The 26,440-nt window shown below is 37.4% G+C and overlaps 1 protein-coding gene across 5 annotated transcripts in view; it reads left to right on the plus strand.

The window, feature by feature from the left end:
- The window catches only part of LOC139456335 (platelet binding protein GspB-like), a 174,786-nt gene that overhangs the window by 105,707 nt on the left and 42,639 nt on the right, over nt 1-26,440 (plus strand). For all 5 annotated transcript variants that reach the window (XM_071237978.1, XM_071237980.1, XM_071237977.1 and 2 more), the window contains one exon: nt 7,035-12,199. In XM_071237978.1, the coding sequence (XP_071094079.1) occupies nt 7,114-12,199 (5,086 nt within the window). In that variant the 5' untranslated portion in view covers nt 7,035-7,113. The remainder of the gene's footprint in view (nt 1-7,034; nt 12,200-26,440) is intronic.

Below are 26,440 nucleotides of genomic sequence, written 5' to 3' on the forward strand. Positions count from 1 at the left end.
AGTGCAGCATTAAACAACAAACTAAATGTCTGGCATTTGGAAAAATGTTCCCTGATGGAAAATCATGATTGTGTAACTGAGGGTGCTTTTTGAGGAGTTTTTCTCTTTTCTTTCAGATATATGTCTTTCACAATTTCTTCCCCAAACACCATGATATCACTGTATCATTCTCTGGCAATCTTGAATAGGAACTTATTTGCCCACTTTTTCTCCGAAAAATTAATCATTACTTAATTCTGCTGATGGACATAGTTTCTGTAGTACATGTGGAAATGCTTTCAATGCTATATTATTGCAATCGTGAATGGCAAAGAGTCAGTGCATTAACTGAATCACGTTATTTGCCGGAGAATTATAGTCATAATTTGGTTACCAAGGTAACACATTACCAAGCATGATTCATTGTGACGTTATTAGCAATTTCTTTTACCTAGCTTATGTTCCACAACCATGTTGTCAGATACCTGCATCAGATGATATTAGTCTTTGATAGAAGAGTACCTGATGAATTGTACTGTATAATTACATTACAATGTTTTCTTCACACGTCATAACATCATTCATAATTCAGCACAGGTGTCATCTTCCATGTGGTAACAGAACTTTGGACAGAGAGTGAAATGATGTTATGAAAAAGCTGTTGTATAACCATCTCATTAATAATTCAAATGGATAATTCAATGAAAGGCACTGTAATATACTTTGATAAATAGCAAGTATTTTGAAAGGGTTTTTGTGAAATTGTTTTTTTTTAATCTGACTAATTGTGTTTTAAATGTGCTTCTTGCAAGACCTTTAAGCTCAGAAGTGCTGATTGACAATGACAAACTTACTAATAAAGACAGTAGGCTTTGATAAAAAAATCATTTCAATTTTCATGTCTAAAGATACATACCAACAAGAACTGATTTACTTTGATAAATGATTGACTGAAGCCAACAACACACTACAATAATGTACAATCTTGCAACTTTTCCACAAAAAAGTTGAATAAAATGTTTACTGTTTCATTAAAACTGTACCATATTTTGAATTCAAAGGCAAGTTGAATTCAAATTCTTTCAAAGAAATGTTAGTTGTAGCTAACAAAATTCTTATAACCATCAAGGTTCATAAGGGACATTCTCCAAATCAATTCCTGCTCCTGTCATTTACTGAAAGAAATGACAAATGAATAATTCACTGTTGTCATTCCACATTTACGAAACCTGGACAAGATTTTGAGGTTGAGAAATGGTTGTTTTATATACTGTGGTAAAAGTAAACTCGTGAAGATTTTTCTTGTTTACTTTTTGCTACATATTGCTACATTGACTGTCTGCAATGTCAACAAGTTGACTTAAATATGAGGTGAGGTGAAATAGGGTTCAACGTCGCGTCCAAGATTATTGCACTTATATCGCGACGTGTGCGTGTGTGAGACAGACAGACAGACAGGCAGACAGGCAGAGATGCCAGCCCACAGAAGTGCTAGCTCACTGAGATACCATGCAGCAGTTTAACATGAATACCCCACTCAGACGCAGTACACTGACTCTAAGCCGACCAGTCCTTGTTTTAGCCCCTTAATGCCAAGTGCCAAACAGGGTAACAACAAGTACTATCGTTTAATATGTCTGCTTGTATAACACACCAGGGGATCAAACCCATGATCTTCCGTTCTCCGGGCGGATGCTCTACCACTAGACTACGGGGGCAGTTGAATGGAATATGAACAACTGACTTGCCTTTGCATGAGTTTGTGATGGTAGCTCACCTTTTCACAAACACCTGGTATCATCACTATTTGATAGTGGTTTGATAGTGAATCCTAAAATGGAGATTTGTTATGATTTTGGAAATGTTTCCTTTGTCTCCTTTTGTTTCAGTTTCGTATTTCAAGCTCGCATGAAAACAGTTACTCTTCAGATCAGCGTAAACAAAAATAGTTAATTAATTGTTATTTTAGCTTAAAACATGTCATCAAATGTTAACTCATACGTCAACATATGCTTTAGTGCCCCTTCTGAATCTGGTGGGGCATGGGTGATCCAGTCATCCATGACATTGCAATTCAGGGGCAGAGTTGCTTGCCTTGGTCATGCCAGAAACCTATGATTGTGGTTTTGATTCCAGGTTCGTCCTGATAATTGTTCTGGGTTTGTCAACTCCATTTCCGTGCTTGTGGGTTTTACCAAAGTGTTAAACGTCTAGGACTTGCATCACTTCATGCTTTCTCCATCATCAAGCTGACAAACCATGCGCATGGAATATTGTTCAAAGCAACATTAAACCACTTACAAACAAATGAACAAACAAATGAATGATATGAATCTAGTGCAATTTAGCAATTCTCAAAGTTAGTAAACGTGTTCATTGCTCGCACCATGGGTTTGATTCTCCTTGTGGGTAAAATACAGTATTTGCATGAAACATTTTACCTCATTTCATTTTTACTGTTGAAATTATATCATGTTCGTATCATTGAAATTCTCTGTTCTGCTTTTCATTTGTACAGAACACAAAACATATTCAAGGAGAAGACACAAAATACATGTAAGACGTGTAACAGTAATGCAACAGCATTTATATAGCTTTCTGTATTGTATTTTCAAGAAATTAGGTCATGCCCTTTTCAAAGATCTCTGAGGGAGTTTTATCAGCTATTGACCCTTGAACACTTACAACTCAGAATTATCATGTGTACCAGGTCATATATTATCTGAGATAATGTGAGCGCAGTTAGGGTGATAAGACCTAGAATTGCACAAGAAACTTGAGTGGGACTATATATCTGACAGAAATATGCAGTCCAGATAGAAACCATATCCAACATGTTCATGATTCCATATCTGTTTTCGAATTTTGAGGTAGGTACACTTAAGTGTCAGATACAATTTATTTGTTTCAGACCTTTTGCTAAAAAAATTTAACGTATAAACAGTTGCATTTTGGATAATTTGGATGAAAACTTGATAGGATGGGTATATATTATTTGACACTATAATCATTTTTGTTTTTGTCACAGCTATGGACAATATTTTTAAATGTTTGCTTGAATGGAGCAAAGGTATTTTCTGTAGCAATGTGTATGCTCCCCCAATGTGAAGTAATATTTATCTGATTGATCAAGCATGAATGTTTAGGTATTCCAGTGTAAAACAATCCATCTCTGGGAAATGATACCATCTACCAGTCAGACATCTGATACTAAATATATAATGGTTTCTACGTATCAGTGATCCTGTGACTTTTTCTTGTGTCTCTGTTGTTCTGGAGATTATTTAGGACATGGAGTGTATTTCACCAAGATATATTTAGGACATTGAGTGTATTTCACCGAGATAGAAAGACCATTGTTGTCAGTGACTGAAGATTGAATAGTGAGAACAAAAGACATAGGATACAATAACTGGTGGAGTTTTTTTGTTATCTTTATAAGATAGTTAAGTTTTGAGAGCAATTAATTGTATCAGTGACTGTATTTCATATTTTGTTTGTAGAGAATGGCTTCTTCTATGTTGGTTTGATCCTTCATTTTGTTAAAGTGAAATATTATGTCATTCAGTATGAAATCTTGTGTTATTCAGTGCCATATTTCTTAATATCAGTGTTGTGGAAATGTAATATTGTGTCTTTCAAAGCGAAATCTTGTCTCACTTTCATTGCAATACTTAGGGTCAGCTTTGATGAAATGTAATATTGTGTGAAATGTGAAATCTGTTGTCATTCAGTAATGTGAAATATATATGGTGTTATTCCTGAACTTAAATTCTCCTTAACCAGAGACTAAAACGGTATCCTACAAAGTATTTCAAACCCACTTTGTTGTCTGTAAGCTCACATAACTCTCAGTTAACTACTGACCTTCATAACACACAGTCATGGGCTAACAAACCATGGTAGTGAGTGACTTGGTTTTAAGGTGCTTTTGACCGTTTTCCACTTGTATCACGGCATGTCAGCTTAATGTACGTGGAAGGAAAACCTGAAGTGATTCAGATCTTAGATGTTTACCACTTTGGTGAAACCCACAAACACAGGCATAATGTTGACAAAGCTAGAAACATAGCTGAGGCAAACAGGGTTTCGAACCCACAATCATAGGTTTCTGGCATGCCCAAGGGATGCAACTCCGTAAAGCAAATTGCAGCTTTTACGACTGCTCCACCCATGCCCCGACAAACCAGGAATCATTATGAGGTGCATCTGAGCTACAGCCCCATGATCATAAGATTCTGGCATGCCTAAAGGACATTATTCTGTAAAGTAAATTGCACCGTGTTAGATGACTGACCATCCTTGAGTTACTAAGTTACAATGACTGAACAAAGTTAAAATGTCTATCATTAACACGTCTGCAGCAAACATCTTTTCTGGCCTTGCTGGCAGGATGTATGGCACAAGTTGTTAAAATAACATTTCTTTGATTGACAGGTTACCAGGTTGCCTTGCACATGTCAGCCAATGAATAACAACATCAGTTTCATGTGTTGATAAGGGCTTGGCTGAAGGTGGTTGGAGATTGTATAAAACTGTTAATTGTGAATGAGAAGTGCATTCAAAAGCAAGGATGATGTCTGTTGTGTGTTTCTCGGGAGATGGAAAACTGGCAAGTAAAGTTTGTATATTAATCACTCATAAACATCCATAACATCACTGAAAATATTGAATATTCACATAAAACAAATAAGTATATATATATATATGGATGAACCACTCCTACCTTTTGTAATTGTAAACAATGACTTTCTTGATTATGATTTGCTTTCCAAACAATCATGTCATTATGTGGGGACATCCTTTTTGATCAATAGATATATGCAAAAAAATAAATTGAATATTCCATGAAAACTTATTGTTGAATACATCCTGCTTAATTGATCAATATTCAACCCTGCCAAGTTTAGTACACCAGGCTCATCATCTAAATGAGCTTTCAAATGGCATGGTGTTATGTCGATCGTCTGTCAATTTGTTGCCTAACTCTCTGCCAAATACCTACCTACCCTACAACTGTAGGATAATGCCATGAACCAGGATAAAACTCCAAAATGGGGTCTGTTTGAATTTCATTTTTTAGACCACATTTTGAATTTTGTTTGGAATCTTCAGAACTATTATCTTAAATGACACGTTGAGGGCAGGAAAAATGAAAAAGATTGTCAATTGATATTGAAAACCCTTGTCATTTAAAGGGTGATGGGGTAGCTGACTGGATATATAAGCGTTTACTCATCACACTGGGTTTGATTCCTCAATGTACAATGTGTGTAGCTCATTTCTGGTGTCCCCAACCAATATATTGATGGAATATTGCGAAAAGTGGCATAAAACCGTATTCACTTACTCACTCTTCACTTTAAAATACCACAGCACTTAATACAAAGTTATTGGAATTATAGGACCATAGCTGTTTCAGATCAAATGCATCTAGTGACCAGCAATACCCTGACACATTGTGTGAGAATTATTACTTGCATGTTGACAATGGTACAGAAATTCTAAACATATTTTATGTCTGTGCAAAGTAAAACATGTAACACTGTTGGTAGTTCAATAATTCTTATTCACATATTCTATGTATAATATGTTAATGTATAAAATGTTTTAGTTATGAATTGAACAAAATTGAGATACATATTTATTCTGATTTTCAATAAAAGGTTATTTTTATCAGAATAATGTTTCTGAATCAAATGTTAAGGCAGAGATGCCATTTTTCAGATATTTTACATTTTTGTACATGTGATGTATGTGTTCGTGCAGATTAGCAATGATAATAAGCAATGGTTTATTCATTATTAGATATTCATCAGAGAATACTGTTTCCGAAAATTTCCTGAAAACAATATTCCAGTACTGGTAATTACATTTGATCACAGCACAAATGAATCATTAGACACTGGTGGATATTATAGTATTGTATTTTTAATGTATGTCATATATTTCTCACATACATTACTTTACCTTTATGGTATGTTTTCATCAATATTTAATTATTACATCGTTATTATTCAATGACACATAAGCTTAAATGATGTCATTAGATTTTACTAAATACCTACTAGGCAAAGGAACTGAAATGCTTTATGAATTTTGAAATACATCAACTGCAAGATTGTTTAAATAGATTATACAATAAGTATATCCTGGATAATGTTAAGAAGCATATTTTATGTCAATGGCTACATTGAAAAAGAACCAGTATTCTTCATTTTGATTGTTCACCCAATACTGTTTGTTGCTGATTATTGAAATATACCAAGGGATGATGGGTAAGTTACAATTTTTTATGGCAAAATATTTTATCCCATAATGGAATCTGAATGGCCATTTTGGGGATGTGTCCTTCAATGATTGATTTGATTACAGATGAGGTGAAGTGAAAGTGGGGTTTAAGGTCGTGTTCAAGATTATTTTGTGATGTGCATGCAAGTTTGTGCGCGGATGCTTGAACTCGTCTGGACTTGTGCTATTTTCCATTTTGGTAGCCCACTGAGATTCAATGCCCAGTTTTAAGATGGATACCACACTAAGACACATGTTGGTGCCGAGCTGGCCAGTGCTTGTTTTATCCCCTTAATTCTGAGTAACAAGCAGGGTAACCACAAGTACCATCATTTAATGTTTGGTATTACAAGCCCAGTGGATGAAACCACTGAACTTCTCAGTGAATTTGCTTTAGTTTGACTTCAGATATCTTGGATACAACTGGAGTGACATGCACTTAAAGCCTATATATTGCACAACATGGAACAAATGAACATTAAAGGTTATAAGCATCCTTCTCTGTCTGGAGGGTAAGAAGTACTTGCACAAATTGATGTATCTGGGATTCAAACGGCTATTTACAGTTATATGTATAATAGTTCATAACTTCCAAAGATAAACACTTTGATGTTTATTTTGATTTTGACATGAACCATTCACATCAGTGCTAGATGATGAAATAATCAGGACAGTCATTTTGTATTCCCACTAACTCTGTTTTTGAAAGCAGTCCATAAACCAAGTAACAAAAATTAAAAGGCCTTACTTTGGTTTACTTTCAGGTTCTACGCAATGTCCATCAGGCTAGCTCAGGATGCCCGTGTTGAGGAGGTGGATGGTAACACGTAATTTTGACAAAGGATGCATGACAACAGTGAGTGGAACAGGAGTGTGCACAGGAACAATTACTGGAGGCCATCACAAGGATTGTATCTCCCAAACACAGATAGAACAAGGGAGCCAAATGGAAGATCCACAGCTCAAGGTTTCTCAAGATACTCAGATAACTACCGACACAGGCACACAGACCAGAGATCACATGATTTCAAGTGGCATAGTTACCCTAGGAGTCCATACCAGGGCACCTATAGTCAAAGTTTTGGAGCTGCAATACAACCTTCTATTCCTATGGCTCCAAGACATAGGAAAAGGAAGGGTAGAGACAGAGGTGGGAGTCGCCCGTTTCCTTCTAAACTAGTTGAAAAGATTGCAGATGACAGCACTGCTGCTTCCACAGTTTCATCATCATCTTCATATACATCTTCATCACATAATAAACATTCAGCAAGCACTGTGTCATCAACAAAGCATATATCTTCATCATTGAGTTCACACAAGTTCTTAGGTGCAAATCCTTCATCAAGGCCAGATGACAACGGTTCTAGAGGTGGTGAAAGTTCAAAGCAGGAATCTTCACTTAATGTGAAGCTTCATGCTGCTAATGTGCCAACTAGACCACCTGTTTCTTCATCAGGGACTATATCCAAATCTTCAACCTCATCCTCTTCCACTGCCGTTTCAACAGCAGCATCAACAAGTTCCTCATTATCTTCATTGTCAAGTTCAACTGAACTCCCAAAGTCCTTACCAAATATTGCTCAAACTTACTCTGTGTCAGTATCATCAAATAATCTTCCCAAAGTAAAGATTCTGAAACACAGTTCTCCAGGTACTTTAAAGCCAATACCAATGTCAACTCTTGCCTACTGTGAGAGCATTCCTCACCTAAAAGACATACTACACAAAAGACCTGTAGTTATGCTTGAGAAATTGACAGAAAAACTCATCAGAATGAAACTGAAACACAATGGACTCTGTTTAAAGGGAAACTGGCGCAGTATGCTGCACAAGCAGCATAAGAAAAAAACTGACAACCAGAAAAAAGAAGACAAAATACAGAAGAAAAAATCATTAAAGTTAATACTTTCAATGAATTCTAAGGGCATGATTGATAAGAAAAAAAACAAGCTAAAAAAAGACCATTCTAATCATAAAAATAATAATAGTGAATTTTTGAATTCAGAAAACATCCTTGACACAAGAGATAGCATAACGAGTTCATCACTCTTAGTTGACCCAAAGGTTATGTCACTTTCCCGTCCATTACAATCTGCATACAGCAATAATGCCTCCATGACCAAGATGCCTTTTAAACATTCAGGGAGAGTGATAAATCCATCCAAGACATTTCACCCCAAACCAACAGGACCCATGCCCAAACACATGCAAATGTTTGACCTGGATAAGCTGAGGACAAAACTGAAAGGTGCTAACTTTGGTGGTTCTGGCAGAAAGCCTGGGCCCTTCTTAAACACACACTTAGATATGCATAATACTGATATGTTAAGATCATCAGAAGATGTTCCTGTGCTTATAAGTAAGTTTTCAGCATCCTCATCAGATACTACTGATATCATTAGTCCCATGTCAGGTTTGGATGACAACATGATTGTGAGAAGTGATGTGAGAGAGGATATGATTACTGATGATGCATCAGTAGGTTCTGACTCTGAACATAGTTGTCATTCTGACATACATGCTGAGAGCAATATAGGAAAGGAGATTGCTGCTGATGAAGAACATATTGATACTCAAAACACTGATCATAAAGGCAATGAAGTAAGTTGTGAGTGTGTCATTGATAAATGTGCTGCTGATTCATCTGGAGATGCTACTGACTTTCATAACCCTGAGGATCATGATCAGTCTGTGGGTGATTCTTCAGGTCCATCTGATAGCTGGCTTGTTGAAGAACCAGTTGTCCCTACAGAACCTGAACTGTCTTCTGTGCCAACACTAGTTCCAGAAACTGAGCGCAAATCTGTTGTTGATAGTGCTAAGGATATTTCAGATTTGATGAGCAAATCAGCAGATGGACTGGAAGAGAAGGGGTCATCGATTGAGATTGGTGAAGTTGAGGGGGATGTAAGTGATATGCACCAAGAGAGTGAATTGAAAGATATAATAGATAATGAAGTTGATTCTTCTTTGCAACCTGATGATGATTCTCCAATGGACAAGAAGGAGTGTTCTCTTGAAGAGAAAGATGATTATTTTCCTGATAAAATAAAACTTGTGTCACTGGACAAAGCAGAGGTAACAGACAATGATGTTATTGACAGCACAGTTCCTGTTGACAATTCAGGGACTATATCTGCAGACAATGATAAAGAAACTTTGTTTGAAACCAGAAGCGTAGATTGTAATCTACAGATTTCAGATGGAATGGCAAAAGACACATCCAGTTCCTTGGAACAACAGTGCTCTGTTTCTAAGGACTCAAATGACAATGTAATGTTGGTGAACAATGATGACAGGAGTCACGAAATTGGAAGCCCAAGAGAAAGTGTATGTGAGAAAGAGGAATTGAGTTCTCAGCAAAGTGTTCCTTTGAGTAGTCAGGAAAGAGAACCTGTTCTTTATGACCATGAGGCAAACAGTGCATCAGGCACATTGGTTAACAATGCTGTGAAATCCCCTCATTCACTGACTGATATTTGCCACGGGTTCCTGAAAAAGCAGGACATGCATTTTAGATTGCCTAGTTCAGAAGGCAATGTGGACACTGAAGCTACCAAGGTTAAAGTCGATCGAGAAAATGCATCTGCCACATCATTGGAAAACCCAGAAACTAATCTGAATAATGGGGAAAGAGAAAGTAATTCTCAGTGCCTTACTGATAAATCTAATAAAGATGCTATGGCTGTTGACTTAAGAAGTGATGTGGCCATTGATCTATCCAGTTCCAGGACTGATGATGATTTGTCACCAGTGTGCATTATTTCATCTGTGGAAAGTGGTGCTCATATCTATTTCAGTGAATCTGATTCTGATCTCAAACCAAACACCAAGACTGATGAACAGAAAGAGATGCAAATGAGTGGTCAAACTTCCTTGGCAACCTCTTCACAGTCACAAAGTATTACATCAGAAACTATTGTTACAAACACTGCAAGTTCGACAGCCATTATTCCTAATACTGGGCAATCTAGACATGATACCATTACTCCTACATCTAGTGGTGTTCAAGATTTCTTTTCTGCTGGACTAGTATCAAATTCTTATCCAGTCATAGTGACTTCCTCAATTCCAGTGTATCCCATACCAGATGTAAGCTCTGTGATCCAGCCTATCTTACTAACTTCCCAAAACACAGATTTGGCCAGGCAGTCTGCCCCTATGCCAACGACAAAAGAATCTAAGTTGGCATCTAAGCCAAGGCCTATCAGGCCGAAAGGAACTGAGCCAAATAGTTTTGTTCAGATGCCAGTTCCAAAAGTCCCATCATTTCCTATGTTCCTTCCAACAATTCCATCTGCTTTCCCACCAGAGACACATAATGACAATACACCTAATGATGGCTACACTGTGGATATTCATTTATCTGGTAGTACACAAACTATGCAAAACAAGCATGAACATTCAGATAATATTGCTGATACAAATAAACAAGCTACAGCAGCAACTGCTGAAGTTTCTGATCGCCCAACCAGTGACATTATTGATGCATCTGACAGTCATTCATTGACTGAGCCAGAAGAAGTTCAAACGTTGAACAGTAACCCTATTGTTCAGGAAGCACCCATGTTTTCAGATGGTACTCTCATTAACGACAAAGCATTATCACCAGATATGATAAACAATGATGTGTGCCAAAAGCTAATGACTCAGGGTCAAATGGCTAGGGTTGTCTCAGATCTTGATGTTATGCATTATGATGATGAACCACCAGTGCTAGAAACAGTAAACAACTCTGACTACTGGGTAATAGGTGAGCCCAGTCAGTTGACCAAAATCCAACCGGTTGGTTCTGATGCACCAACTAATTTGTCTGAGCAAGATTTGCAACAAACTGAGGCTCTGTCAGAGTCCACAACATCTGTTGTTAGTGAATATCATTCATCTGAATCAAGTGCCAACAACTCTACTAACCCTAGTAACAATGAAGCTACGGAACACTGCATAAAATCACAATTTGAAACATGTGGACAAGTTTCGCAAGAAAGGGTTGAGGTGGGAAGGTTGAATTTGAGACGAGCACATACAGAAGATTCTGACGATAGCGATGCAACTTTGATATACTCATGTGATGAGGAAAACACATACTTTGAGGAGATATTCCAGGAGCCAGAGGGGCCAACCTGGCCTAGAAATGCCCCCTGGACTGATAACGAAGATGACAAGAACCCTCTATATGAAGGAAAGCTTGTGATTGTGTCAGATGTTCCTGAAGATCGTGATGGTGAGAGTACCTCTGACACCAACACGAGCAATGAAAGGTTATCATTAATCATAACAACATTGAGGAAAGACCTTGAGGAGAAGAAAACTGATAGGAGACAAGCTGAAAAGGAAGGGGAGAAGGACAAGGAAGATGTTACTCCAAGTACCAAAGTTTCAAAAGGAAAAGGGAAGAGAAAGAAACCTGTGAAACCCAGGAAAAGAGCAACAATACGTTCTCTGGACTCATCTGTTCCAAAGGAAGCTGAAGGCACTCCAAGAATGAAAAAGTCTACTTCTAAGCATAGAAAGACTTTAATTGTGACGATACAAAGGAGAAATATAGCCAAAAGTACTACAACTTCAGAGACATCTGAAAATGTACCTGAAGTACAAGCAACTGCTGCAGAAACAGATGCCAAAGCTAATGTCAAGGGAAATCCAAGAAAGGTGAAAAAGACAAGACGTAAGATTAAGCGGAGGCTGACTGCAAAGAGACGGAAGAAAAAAGTGTTGGCACCAAGTGTTGAGACAATTGCAGATGAAGACATTGCTAAAGAAGAAGCAAAGGAGACTGAGGAAAAAAAGCCAGTCAGCAAGCCAAGGAGAACTATGACCCAAAAAAGGAGAGTGACTAAACAAGGAAGACGAAAGAAAATGACAGAGGCTACAACTGTAAAGGAAGAGATAGAGCCAGAGGAAAAAGTCGAAAAGACAGATAGCGATGGTAAGTTCCTTCAACATGAATAACACACATATTACACAGCATTTCTTTTATATCCATAGTATTTTGAATACGATATAGTGAAGATTAGAGACTCAAGGTATTGCTGTGTGTGCCTCACATGAAGAGGATGTCCTAAGGAAAACTAAATGCAGGTAATGCAGCTGTCCGTAGTCAGTTTAACTGAAGTTTCCCACTATGATTGATGGTCTAATCTAGGACAAATACCCCTGTTTGTTGTGCATTGTTGTACGTTTCTGTATGTATCCAGAAGGTGCTGTTAAGTCTGGGAACATGTCATTATTATCTTGACCATTTCACTTAGATAAACGATGATAATCAGCAAGATTACATGACCTTGTTGCTTGGTGACATTATCTATGACTGAATGATACTGACATAGAGGACCTTTCAATAGCTTTTGTAACAGCACAGCAACTTTGCAAAGATATTGCATGAATGGTGGCTGATATTAACACTCTTATCATCACCTCTGAGGCTGGAGGATTTGTAACTTTGTGTTCTAGACAATCGATTAACCATACACCAGTTGTTAACAACACAATCTCTCACATAATGCATATCCTATCTTGAGGACCAGTCCCTACTTTACAGATAACATGTTTGTATAGTGTTGGAGGCAGGTATGTTTACATACATAGGTTAGGCTGACTATCATCAAATGTTTCTCATTGCAGTGTAATTTTGCAGTTGTTGTTTACTCCAGGGTTCTATGGTTTTGCTATCCAATAAGACTATATTTTATGGTTTATCTCAGCTGGTTAATTTCAACATGTAAGTTGATGCATAGCTGTGTTTCTTTACTGATATAGCAACCCGTCTAGAACTTGCCTGACAAGGTGCTGCATTTTGCTTTATATTTTTAAAGCCATGATGTGTAAACTATTCAAACATATTACATTGAATTAATCTTTTGATGGCCCAGGATCTACGTTTCTGACATATCCTTTACTTATATCACAGGTCAAGGATGTTCTCAAGGTCATATAATCTAAGCAATTTATTTCTATAATATAACTGGTATATTCTGTAGGTGAAAGATTTCATATGTATGTGTAATTTGGATACAAAGGTGTCAGTACTATTTGCTTATTAGGATCCAATCTCTTTGAAGGACATTCATGAGGTGGGTGTGTTGGATTTCTTCAGAAGTGTTTTTGGCCTCTTGCATGGGGGGATAATATGTTTTGATTGCATTTATGTGTTGTATTAGGTATTAAAATAGGTACTAGATCACTGATATTTCACAGTTAAGATAACAGTTATATAGGTCAAGGTCGAATTCTTATTAAAGGCTACAGTGTTATCAAATCTTGTAAATCCAACTAGTTATCTAAATGTATAGTGTACAAATAACTATTTGTAAATCTTCCATATATCTTTTCCTGACTGTAGCATTGAACTAAATCTCTCGCTTTAGTTTTGTCCTGTGAAAGTCAAGGTCACAATGATGATCTTCATTTTGGTTCACATCTGGTACATGACTTGAATTCAATACTGGCATGATAGAGCAGAATTATTAAAATCATGACAATCTTCAAGAATGTCATGATGCAATTTGCATGATGCAAAAGTGCAAGAAGTTTACATGATTTTGGAGGGCACGGGTGGCCCAGTCGTCTAAGGCGCCGCGATTCGCTGTGCAGAGTTGCGTCCCTTAGGCAGGTCAGAAACCTATGGTTGTGGGTTCGAATCCCGGTTCGCTCCGATTTTGTTTCTAGGTTTGTCAGCACCATACCCGTGCTCGTGGGTTTCACCGAAGTGGTAAACGTCTGAGACCTGCATCACTTCGGGCTTTCCTCCCACATTAAGCTGACACACCATGATATGACTGGAATACTGTTAAACCCAACTCACTCACTCACTCACTACATGATTTTGGTGTTATTTGGTGACATAATTCACAGCAGATGGGTATTTATGAAGTTTGTTGTATTGAAATGTTGACATAAAAAAAAATTTAAAAAGACATTGATTCATATTGAAGAGACATAGGTTTGAAATATTTCTTTTTTGTAGGGGCCATAGCTTTTATATGCAATATCATTTATACACAATAAAGAGGACTATCAGAGAAAAGAATAATACTGCTAAAAATACTGTAGACATAATGTTGCAGAAAGTATTGTTTCAAAATCCATATTGCACTGGACTAGTATTTCAATAATAGTGTTTACCTTCAGTGATCACAGGAAATAAAGAAATAATAGCCATGCTCAATGGCACAAACACTATCTTATCAAAGGTTAGGAACCTATTATCTGAATTTTGTCTATCCACCTTGCATTTTGTGTTGTGTGTAAGACAAAGCCTTTGTCTCCTTGTAATTTGTGTAAGCTTTGACTGCTAATGCTAGATGGACATTCATTCATCACAATAGTTAGCAGAAAACCAAATTGAGAAAAATTCTAAAAGAATGCTTTTAGAAATGTTAGAATAAAGTAAGAAAACCCTTTGCGTATTCATTATTTGTGTGTCCTGCTCCATCGTTTGCACCCATCACAATCTGATGGACAAGTTGTTTAAAGTGAAATGAGCAGATTGCCTATGGTAGTCAATTGTCAATCTAAAGTCATGATATTTAGATAAGGTTTCTCATTTCCTAAACCATTTTTTTTTCTAAACACAGACATTAATCTAAACATGATACAGATCTCTGAATATTTATGACTTCAGCAAGTGAACCTGAACCAAACTTTATATTTCCATGCAGAATTACTAAGATAAGACAGACCTGTTATCAGCAGTTGTTTTGATTACAATAAAAAATTTATGCTAACATATGTTGATCCTTACCTTTTAGCCCCCGCTACGAAAGGGTATATAGGAACGGAGTTCATCCGTCCTTCTGTCTGCTTCTCAAAGGGGACAAATTTCCCCAAAAACTGTTTAAGTCAGAGAAATGGAATTTTACACACTGATTTCACTGGTCATGATCTCAAATGAGTTTGAAAATTGGTGTCATTCATTAAGTTATGAGACTTGCTCCGTGCTTCTCCGTGAAATGGGGACAAGTTTTCTCAGAAACTACTCAAGTGAGTTATGGCCCTTGATCCATGTTATTTTACTTGGTGCATAGTGTCTGCAATGGGTACAAGTTTTCTCTGAAACTACTGCAGTTAGCTTATCCAAGAGATTGATGTTTTTTTCTGATGTCATAAAACGGCCCAAGTGCCTATCTCTATCTCTTCTGAAGGCTTTATGGGACTCTTTTTTCATAGTGAATATTCACTACTATATCAAAAAACAAAATTCTAATGTGCCCCAGGGAGGGGGATAGTGATAATGCTGTTTTCTTGTTTATGCCGTCTCTTATGAGTTCTAAGTTGAGTGGGGAATGAAGAGATGGCCCAGTGGTCCAAGGTTTGCTCATCACACTGAAAGGTAGGGTTCTATCCCCAACATGCATACAATGTGTAAAGTCCCCTGCTGTAATTGTGCTGGAATATTGCTGAATTCCTGATACCTTCATCAACCTCTGTCAATTTTTTCACACTCATAACAAGGGTCAATGACACTGGTAAGTTTTTGATAGGCATTTAATAGTTGCAAGAACATGAATACTTGATGATTTTTTTGGATAACAACTTTTATTCTTTGTCATGACATTAGTAGCTCTGAAATGTCATGACAAAGAATATCAGAATATCCCTAAAAACTGTCATGTATTTGTGACACTAGTAAGGTCATAAGTTACACTAAAACCCTGATGATGACACACAGTATATAATCACCTCTTTGTTGAACTAATCTAAATCTACAAAAATAGGATTCTTATTTTATGTGACAAACAAATTCCAGAATAGATCCCCATTGTCTCATAGTTGAATCCCATAAATAATACAGCCAAGAGATAATAAAACATGGGCAGTTGAAACAATGAATGGCTGGCCACAAGGTCAACTGAGAAAGTTTTCCCCAGTTTTGGTGATACAAGAATATGGTACCTAAAAATGAATTCCCAGCCTTATGGTTCTCAATATAATGTGCCTAAAATGTATTCCTGAGCTTTGGGATGATCTAAACATAGGGTCCAGAAAATGTAGTTCTCAGCTTTGGGGTGATCTAAACATAGGGTCCAGAAAATGTAGTTCTCAGCTTTGGGGTGATCTAAACATAGGGTCCAGAAAATGTAGTGCTCGGCTTTTAAGTGATCAAAACATAGGGTCCAAAAAATGTAGTCCTCAGCTTTGGGGTGATCAAAACATAGGGTCCAGAAAATGTAGTTCTCAGCTTAGGGGTGAACTAAATATAAGGCCCAGAAAATGTAGTCCTCAGCTTTGGAGTGATCTAAACATTGGGTCCAGAAAATGTAGTCCTCAGCTTTAGGGTGAACTAAATATAGGGTCAAGAAATGTAGTCCTTGCCTTAATGTGAACTGGAAATGGATTCTGCAACCTTGATGTGAACTGTTCTCGGCCTAGATGTGATCTAATCATAGAATGCCTAAAAATGTATTTCCAGCATTGAGGTGACATAAAATTAGTGTTCTAGCCATGAGGTGACTTAAACATATGATGCCTGAAATTGTATTTCACAGCCTCTATATGATCAAAAGCTGTACAATTATCATGATGAGTCATTGAGATTCTATGCAAGACAGTATTGTAATGCATTTTTAATGGCTTTTGAAATACTCTATCAAATTATTGCGTATTCATGTAAAAATGATAAAACAAGAAGGAAAAGATGAGAGCCAAAAATAATTGGCTGAACTAGAGAGTGTTAAATGTTAATATTCTCATGGTCAGACAAGGTCATGTCCATAGACAAAGAATATCATTCAGGCCAGACCGCCGCTGTGGTTTAGTGGTAGAGCATCCGCACGGATTGCGGAAGGTCATGTGTTCGATCACCACCGGCGTCATACCAAAAGATGTTAAAAGATGGTTACTGTGTCTGGCGAATGGCATAAAGGGACTAAAACAAAGAATGGTCAGCTCAAAGTCAGTATACTGTGTCTGAGTGGTGTATTCATGTTAAACTGTGGCATTGTATCTCAGTGGGTAAGCACTGTATCTCAGTGGGCTAGCACTGTAAATCGGCATCATTCTGGACTAGTACAAGCAGTGCCCCCCCCCCCCCCCTCATTCAGGCCAAGAGCAGGTAACCCAGGTCTGTCAACAGTAAGACTATGGTGTAAGGGAAATAACTGTTGTAGAGATGCCAGAGCTCGTTTTCAAATGAAGCTACAAAGAGATAATATCTATATGAATAAAAACCAGAGATATGGAATGCATGATGAATAACTGACTGTTGGGAGTACATTTTGGAGGTTGTGAGTTTGGTTACAGTTACTGCTGATATATGTAATATGTTAATAAATATCAATGTATCTCTTATAACAGCACCTTTTGTAACTAGTTTACTCTGACAATAATAATGCACACACACACACACACACACACACACACACACACATACAGTCACACTCACTCACTCGAACCCAGTTTCACCTCATCTTATATAAAGTCAACTTGTTGACATTGCAAACAAGAAGTCTGGTCCGCTCACAGGCAGTAAACTGCAGCAAGGTATCTCAGTGGGCGAGCACTATAAAATTGGCAGGAGTCGGGAGCAGTACAAAAGGCCACACACACACTAAAGCATGTGCTTGCACGTTGCTATATGCAATGTTAACCCCCATTTCACCTCATTGAACCGAACTGAAGTGAACCAAACATCAGATTGGGAAAATGTTTTGCAATAGACAACTTTCCAGTTGCATTCTCAACCACAGACATGTTTAGTATTGAGTTGTTTATAATTTTATTTTAACCAACAGTTCCTCCTGGTGAAGATGAGGAAAACACAAAATTTGATGGATGCACTAAATCTCTGTTGAGAGTTAGGCGTTATTGTAATTATATCACTGTAATTGTTTTTATGGAATGGGATACTGGTCACAGATACAGTTGGAAGAAGATTTGATCCAGGTGTAAGAGCATATTAATTTCAAACTAATATTGTAGGCAAACATGGTTTGTGACAAGTTATGGTATATAGACTCGCATAATGTAATTTCTATTCAAAATGTTTGATATTTACAATACAGCATCACACACGGCCAACAATATCTACATGTCAATTTAGTTATTGGATTGTAATTTGTGCATAAATATCTCCCTTTGGTGATGGCAGATGATATGCTTTTAGGCAAAAAGACTCAACATTGCACCCGATTGACATTATATTTTAAATAAATACAGGCAGCATGCTTTTTTACATCGAAATAAAATATCATGGTATGTTTTTTGGATGATTGCTAGAAAAAACATTTTGGTTTGTTTTATAGTCTCAGCCTGTTCAAAGCCATAAAAGGTTGATTCGGTTTTTCAGTTATTTAGTTGATATACACATTATATCAACTTAAGCATTTTGCTCAACCATGTGAGGTACTTTCTATCAGAAATATTGATCAAACCTCAGACGTTTATTAATTATATATGGCAGCCAGACAAATTTTTTATCTTCTTGAAGGTCAACCATTATCTCAGATTGATTTTACGATTTGTTTAATCCAAGAGAATTTGATTAGGGTGTTTGTTTTAGGATGGATTATTTGTTGGCACACTAGAGTAATAAGAAGAACCATCACATCTATATGGATTTCAGATGCTTTTGTACAAACACAACATATTTTTGAAATCTTTGAATATCAAAATGGAAACAAATGCACCGATTTAACCATGATAATATTAGCATGTTGGACAGTGACATAAATAATGCTTAATGTCTTTAGTTGGAATACAGGATTCAGTTGCTCAAGAATATAAGTTCATTTGTGCAGTTATTTATAATTCATTTATGGCTGATTTTTGCTGAACATTTATGCTCTCTTAATATTTGTAATTGATCAACAGAAATGGCAGAACTTTTATTTTGATCAACTAAGTGGTGTGCCTAAAAAATCCAGTTACATTTTGAGTAGCCAGGGAAAGTGACATTTCAAATCTTTAGTCTGACCAAAATTTTGCCATGGGCTAGCGGGGAGGCAGCTAGTTAATGTGGGCCACTGTGTGTGTGTCCGTCCGTAATCATTTCCTTTTCCGGGGCAGAATTCCAAAACCATTCAGTGTATTTGATCGAAACTTGGCAAATCTATCAGGCACATACTGAAGTGGTGCCTTTTGATATTTTGGGATTTTTTAAATTTTTATGGAAAGAAGTTGGACCTAGACTCCATTGGGGAATGGTTTCATTTCCGGGCCAGAATTCGAAAACCATTCAGTTGGTAAACAATGTATGCTTCTTAAAGAACATTCAACTGTTGACTCATTACATACAGACAGCTGCCGGGGGGATATGTCATCTTTCTGATGACTCTTGTTTTAAGTGTGCACTTGTTGAAAATGGTTCTTAAAGACATAGTTCCAGAACTGAATATATGAAGCTTTATACACTGACAAATTCTGTTTTTAGTTTAATCAAAGTGTATTACTCATCTTTGGTTATGGACATCTGACTGTTAGATAATTGACTGTGCTGTGAGTTGTATCCCTTAGCAATGACCTCCAGTAGATTTGAATCACAAGTCTTCTACCCCGAACTTGGCTCTTAGCATAATTTCTTGTACCGTTTTGTGTTATTGTACGACATCTTTGTACGACATCTTTTTAACTTCGGTAATCCTAGACTTCACTAGACTTGGGCTTATGACTAGTTGCTAAAGTCATACACTGCAGTTGTGATACTGATTTGTGCCATTATTCAGGTCTAGAGGGCTTTTGGTTTCCCAAACACATCAACTTGACATACTGTGAAATAGCAACATGATGGTGGGGTAGCCTAGTGGTTAATGCATTCACTTGTGACACTGAGGCCCTGGGTTCATGCCCCACAAGGGTACAGTGTGTGAAACCCATATCTGGTGTCCATGTGATGTTGCTGGTAAAAGCGGCTTAAAACCATTCTCATACTAACTCACTCAATCAGTAGTCACCTGCATGTAATTCACCTGTTTTTATCTGTTCACACTGTAATTACCTGAAGACGTAATCCTATGCATCTTTCTTATATCAAGTGTTGATATTTAATTAACGACATGACCTTTCAACAATTTAATTATTATCTTCCGCCCAAACGAGGTTGACAGGGAATATTGAAATGGGTTCCGTCCATCCATACGTACGTGGGTGCGTGCATCCCGAAATCATTTCCAGAGCATAACTCAGAAACAGTTAAATATTTCTCTACGAAACTTTGCAAGTCACATTTCCATGGCAAAAGATGGACTTAAATTCTGTAAGGGTTGTGTTGATTTCCAGAGCATAACTCAAAACCCATTCAATACTTTCTAACAAAACTTTACATGTCTACCAGACACATACTGAACTGAAGCCTTTTGCTATGTAGGAATTTTAGAATTTTTTATTTTTTACATTTCCATGGCAAAAGATGGACTTGAATTCTGTAAGGGTTGGGTTGATTTCCAGAGCATAACTCAAAACCCATTCAATACTTTCTAACAAAACTTTACATGTCTACCAGACACATACTGAACTGGTGCCTTTTGCTATTTAGGATATGTTTTTGTTTTTACATTTCCATGGTAAAAAGTTGGACTCAGGTTCTATAAGGGTGGTGTTCGTTTGCGGAGCGTAACACAAAAAGTGTTAAATACTTTCTTACAAAACTTTGCATGTCTACCAGGCAAATACTGATCTGGTGCCTTTTGATATTTAGCACTTTTAGAATTTTTTAGTGTTTATGTTTCCATGACAACAAGTTGGAATAAAGTTTTAAAATAGGGTGGAGTGTAACAAATAAACTGTTAAATATTTCCTTGCCAAACATTGCATGTCTATATATAAAGTACATATTGAACTGGTGCCGTATGATATTAAGGAGCTTTAGAAATGTTTATATTAGAATTTCCAATGCAGCTATTTTGACATCGGCTAAGAGAAATGTTGGGACAATTACCTGGTTTGGGACCAAAACGTGTTAAAATGGGTGGGGGATATAGATGACTTCGTCAGCTATAAGCTTGTTTTCATTATCTTGAGACTGCCTGCTATCATTTTCATGTAGGATGTTAAAGTACATAGACTCGGACAGATGTAATGTTACTGTTTTAGGCCTACAAGGTTCTGATACAGATCTACTTGACCTTTCCGTGCCTAGATTATAGTAGAGATTAGAAGCAATTTCTTATGATTATGGAAAAGGTTTGGTCACTTAATATTTTCAAAATCTATTTAGAAAACTGAAATAACAGTAAAATAAAATGATATTTCATAAAAGATATTAAAGCTGACATTGTTTGACAATTAGGTGTTGTCACAGGAACATGTTAGGAGTATTATTTACATCTATTTACGACTATTGTAAGCCTATGTTAAAGTATGGGAGTTTTGATCCTCTTAGCGCTAAGATTGCTTTGTGCAAGTGGGCCCTGGTTGGAAGAAGACGTTATAACAATTTAAAAAACTACTCAGCAATCAAAACCCTGATCAGCACCCCTTGAGTTTCACTCCAATATTTGTGGGGTGTATGTAATAATCTGCTGGCTATCCTGCAACTACCAATGTCCTCCCAAGTTAAAACATGTGTTTTCATTAATAGAAATTTAGGGTGGTTGGGTAGCCTAGTGGTTAAAGTGTTCGCTTGTTATGCCGAAGACCCGGGTTTGATTCCCATTTCTGGTGTCCCCTGCCGTGATATTGCTAGAATTTTGCTAAAAGCATCGTAAAACCATATTACTCACTCACTGCTGATTACATCACAGTTTGTGTGCACACTGACTTCTTGCTTCTGTCATGGTGACATCTGACTATCTACAAAGTGTAGTTTAAATACATCATATTACATTATTGCCCCTTCTTAGAAGACGGGTTCCCAGCTGTGTGTGAGGTGCTAAAACATGATGATATATCGATAATTTCTTGGAAAATTATTTTTACGTTGGCCATATGAGCTGTTTTATAGATCAATTAGCTGTGTTTGTAGCTAGTTGATACTGTCATTGATGCTCTAACCTTGGGCTTGGCAATAATGTAGAAAAAATATGTCACCAGAATAGATATATCCTGATTAGACAGTAAATGATATGCAATGTAGCTGGGATTATTTCTTAATAGCACTAAATGTATTGGGTTGACAATTCTACACTCCTTGCCAGTATAGTGAGTTTGTGAGTGAGTATGATTTTTAACTGTTTGAGCAATATTCCAGCAATATCACGGCGATGGACACCAGAAATGGGCTTTGCACATTGTACGATACCAATGGGCCTTTGGCATGATGAGCGAATGCTTTAACCAAAGGGCAACCCCATTGCCCAGCCAATATATACACACTGGAAAAAGTGAAGCATTGCCCCATCTTAGTTTTTATAACCCTGTACATACAAGTTACCACCAATACCTGCTGAAAAGCTGGTACAACAAGCATCAAGACAGTGCTTTTGAAAAGAGGGTGCACATACATTTTGTGGGAAGTAGGGCTGGGGTAGGGGGAAGAAGTATTGGGATTGGTGCTCTTAGATTGAATGGAAATAATTCAGGAAGCAATTTTATTTGTTAGCCAATTTGTAGTTGATTAATGTTATTTATTGTTAGAGAAACAATGTCAGTGAATGGATTTAGCTTTCTGTTTGTTAACAGTACCAGTATTCCAGTTACATTGAAAACTGTACATACTACCTTAAAGAGATACAGATAAGCAACGAATTTGCGTAAAATACCCCCAAAAATATTCAAAACCCAATTACTTTCAATAAACGTGCATACAGAAATGCTTGCATTAAATGAAAACTCAAATGCATTTAAACAGCTTTAGTAAATACCCAATGATGCTTTTTCAGCATGCATACATGCTAATTTCCAAAACACAATGACGAGCTATTTTACTTTCCAGGTCAAGCCTATTTATTTGGAACAGTTATATTTTTTTAAATCTTTAAATGTTCACTACTTTGGGGAAAAACCCAATAGAGTGATGAATAGATGAGTGAAAAGATATTGGTTACCCAATGAAAAATGTAATAACACAATTAAAATAGATACCCTAGAGTAAAACCTCAATTGCTCAAAAAAGTTATCTGGAGCTCTGACCTTAAGATAAGCATGGATTGCCATGGAAACTTCACTATTGTTAACACTGTCAGAGGTAAGAGAGTAGATAGGAGTATAGAGATAGCTTATATTTCTTTGAGATGTCAAAGCTATTTCGAGAACAACAAAAGACCCATTGCATGCAGTCGTGAAAGCATTGATGTCAAAGCAGTCATGGGAGATTGCCTCTTATGATTAAATAATCATGTCAAAAGGGGATTTGGTGTGTGTTGTGGATGGGTTGAATTGGTGGTCTTACTGTATTACGACTGTATATGCTATTTGAGAGCCCAACAAACAAGTCCTGTGGGCAAGAGGACACCGTTACAAAAGCCTTAGTTTCAGGCAAGTTACTGACACTGCAAAACAGATGTGACTTAATTTTTTTTTTATCAGCTTTAATTTATTGTTATTAATATATGGGATGGATGGATTCGTGTCTGTCTGTAATCATGTATTGTATTGGATGATAAAGAATCACTACCTACTTATATATACTGAACTGCAGAAAAGAAACATCACTTCATGAAAATACTTCACGAAAGAAATATTAATGCATTTTTGGGGAGGTATCATTAGTCTATATCCAAATTTAAAGTCAATGGCCAAAAGTGCCACAAATATTGTTATGTGGATCGCCATAATGCAGCTTAACAACCGACTATGGTACAAAGTCCTGAATGCTTTCCATGAAAATTAAAATGCACTTACGTTTATGGGCCTTTTCTGTTAAATGGCACCCTGATACATGGATCAAACATTCTTGTATCTATACTAGTGCCATGCCAAGTATTACGAAGAATCAGAGAAACCAGGCTTTGGGACAACTGCCTGCTGACCAGCCTTCATGAATGGTTGCCAATACTTTTAATGTCCACGTGAGAACTATCTACAGATTATCTGTACAGCAACGATACCAGGTCACTAACAGCGTGCAGTCTTCTGAGCCTGTTTTTTTCTGATTCTTTGATAATTTGAATTGTAGTAATTATCTGATGTAGCAAATGACTGAAACGCTGTTATATTGTTGAATGTTGTCAAGGTCAAAGCTTAGCAGTGAGTGGAATTTAGAGTAATCCGTCCCAAATTGTTTATGAACATAATAGTCTTGTTCATTCAAAAACTTTCCGTATAGGAGCATTTCTAGTAGACTGGTTATACCTACGAGCACATGGGACAGTTTCTAGAAGGCTGCTTGTACGTATGAGCAGATGGGACAGTTTCTCGTAGACTGGTTGTACCTTTGAGCAGATTGGACAGTTTCAAGTAGGCTGCTTGTTCCTATGAGCAGATGGGACAGTTTCTAGAAGGCTGGCTGACCTATGAGCAGATTGGACAGTTTCTAGAAGGCTGACTGACCTATGAGCAGATTGGACAGTTTCTAGTAGACTGGTTGTACGTATGAGCAGATGGGACAGTTTCTAGAAGGCTGCTTGTACGTATGAGCAGATTGGACAGTTTCTAGAAGGCTGCTTGTACGTATGAGCAGATTGGACAGTTTCTAGAAGGTTGCTTGTACGTATGAGCAGATTGGACAGTTTCTAGTAGACTGGTTGTACCTTTGAGCAGATGGGACAGTTTCTAGTAGTCTGCTTGTACCTTTGAGCAGATGGGACAGTTTCTAGTAGTCTGCTTGTACCTTTGAGCAGATGGGACAGTTTCTAGAAGGCTGCTTGTACGTATGAGGAGATGGGACAGTTTCTAGAAGGCTGCTTGTACCTTTGAGCAGATGGGACAGTTTCTAGTAGTCTGCTTGTACCTTTGAGCAGATTGGACAGTTTCTAGTTGTCTGCTTGTACCTTTGAGCAGATGGGACAGTTTCTGGTAGGCTGCTTGTACCTTTGAGCAGATGGGACAGTTTCTAGTAGACAGGTTGTACCTTTGAGCAGATTGGACAGTTTCTAGTTGTCTGCTTGTACCTTTGAGCAGATGGGACAGTTTCTGGTAGGCTGCTTGTACCTTTGAGCAGATGGGACAGTTTCAAGTAGGCTGCTTGTTCCTATGAGCAGATGGGACAGTTTCTAGAAGGCTGACTGACCTATGAGCAGATGGGACAGTTTCTAGAAGGCTGCTTGTACGTATGAGCAGATGGGACAGTTTCTAGAAGGCTGCTTGTACGTATGAGCAGATGGGACAGTTTCAAGTAGGCTGCTTGTAAGTATGAGCAGATGGGACAGTTTCTAGTAGACTGGTTGTACCTTTGAGCAGATGGGACAGTTTCAAGTAGACTGCTTGTACCTTTGAGCAGATGGGACAGTTTCTAGTAGTCTGCTTGTACCTTTGAGCAGATGGGACAGTTTCTAGAAGACAGGTTGTACCTTTGAGCAGATGGGACAGTTTCTAGTAGTCTGCTTGTACCTTTGAGCAGATGGGACAGTTTCTAGTAGACAGGTTGTACCTTTGAGCAGATGGGACAGTTTCTGGTAGGCTGCTTGACCTTTGAGCAGATGGGACAGTTTCTAGAAGGCTGCTTGTACCTTTGAGCAGATGGGACAGTTTCTAGAAGGATGCTTGTAAGTATGAGCAGATGGGACAGTTTCTAGTAGACAGGTTGTACCTTTGAGCAGATTGGACAGTTTCTAGTAGTCTGCTTGTACCTTTGAGCAGATGGGACAGTTTCTAGTTGTCTGCTTGTACCTTTGAGCAGATGGGACAGTTTCTGGTAGGCTGCTTGTACCTTTGAGCAGATGGGACAGTTTCTAGTAGTCTGCTTGTACCTTTGAGCAGATTGGACAGTTTCAAGTAGGCTGCTTGTACCTTTGAGCAGATGGGACAGTTTCTAGAAGGATGCTTGTTACTTTAGAGTGAGCAAAGGGCATTTTGAGGCCTTTTTGAGCTATGGAAAATCTAATAAGTAATTAATTGTTACCAAATGTATTTCCTGGCAAAAAGGTAATTAACTATGTCACATTACCTTTAACTCAGAACATGCATTGTTATATATTAGTTTTGTAGTAAGTTATCTAGTTATTTTCTGAACATTTTACCATTTTACCTAATGCACTGTTTGCAGTGTACAGTGACAACTAGCTTCACAGCCACATGTTGCAAGTCAATTTATTACCATCAATATGTTGATGCCAAGCTGACACATAATATGAATTTACCATTACGTAAGTAGAACAGCTGGTAGGAGCCAAAAGACACATGATATGTGCTCATGCTA

This window comes from Haliotis cracherodii, unplaced genomic scaffold, assembly GCF_022045235.1.
Source record: "Haliotis cracherodii isolate W230 unplaced genomic scaffold, xgHalCrac1.p SCAF_11, whole genome shotgun sequence".
NCBI lineage: Eukaryota > Metazoa > Mollusca > Gastropoda > Lepetellida > Haliotidae > Haliotis > Haliotis cracherodii.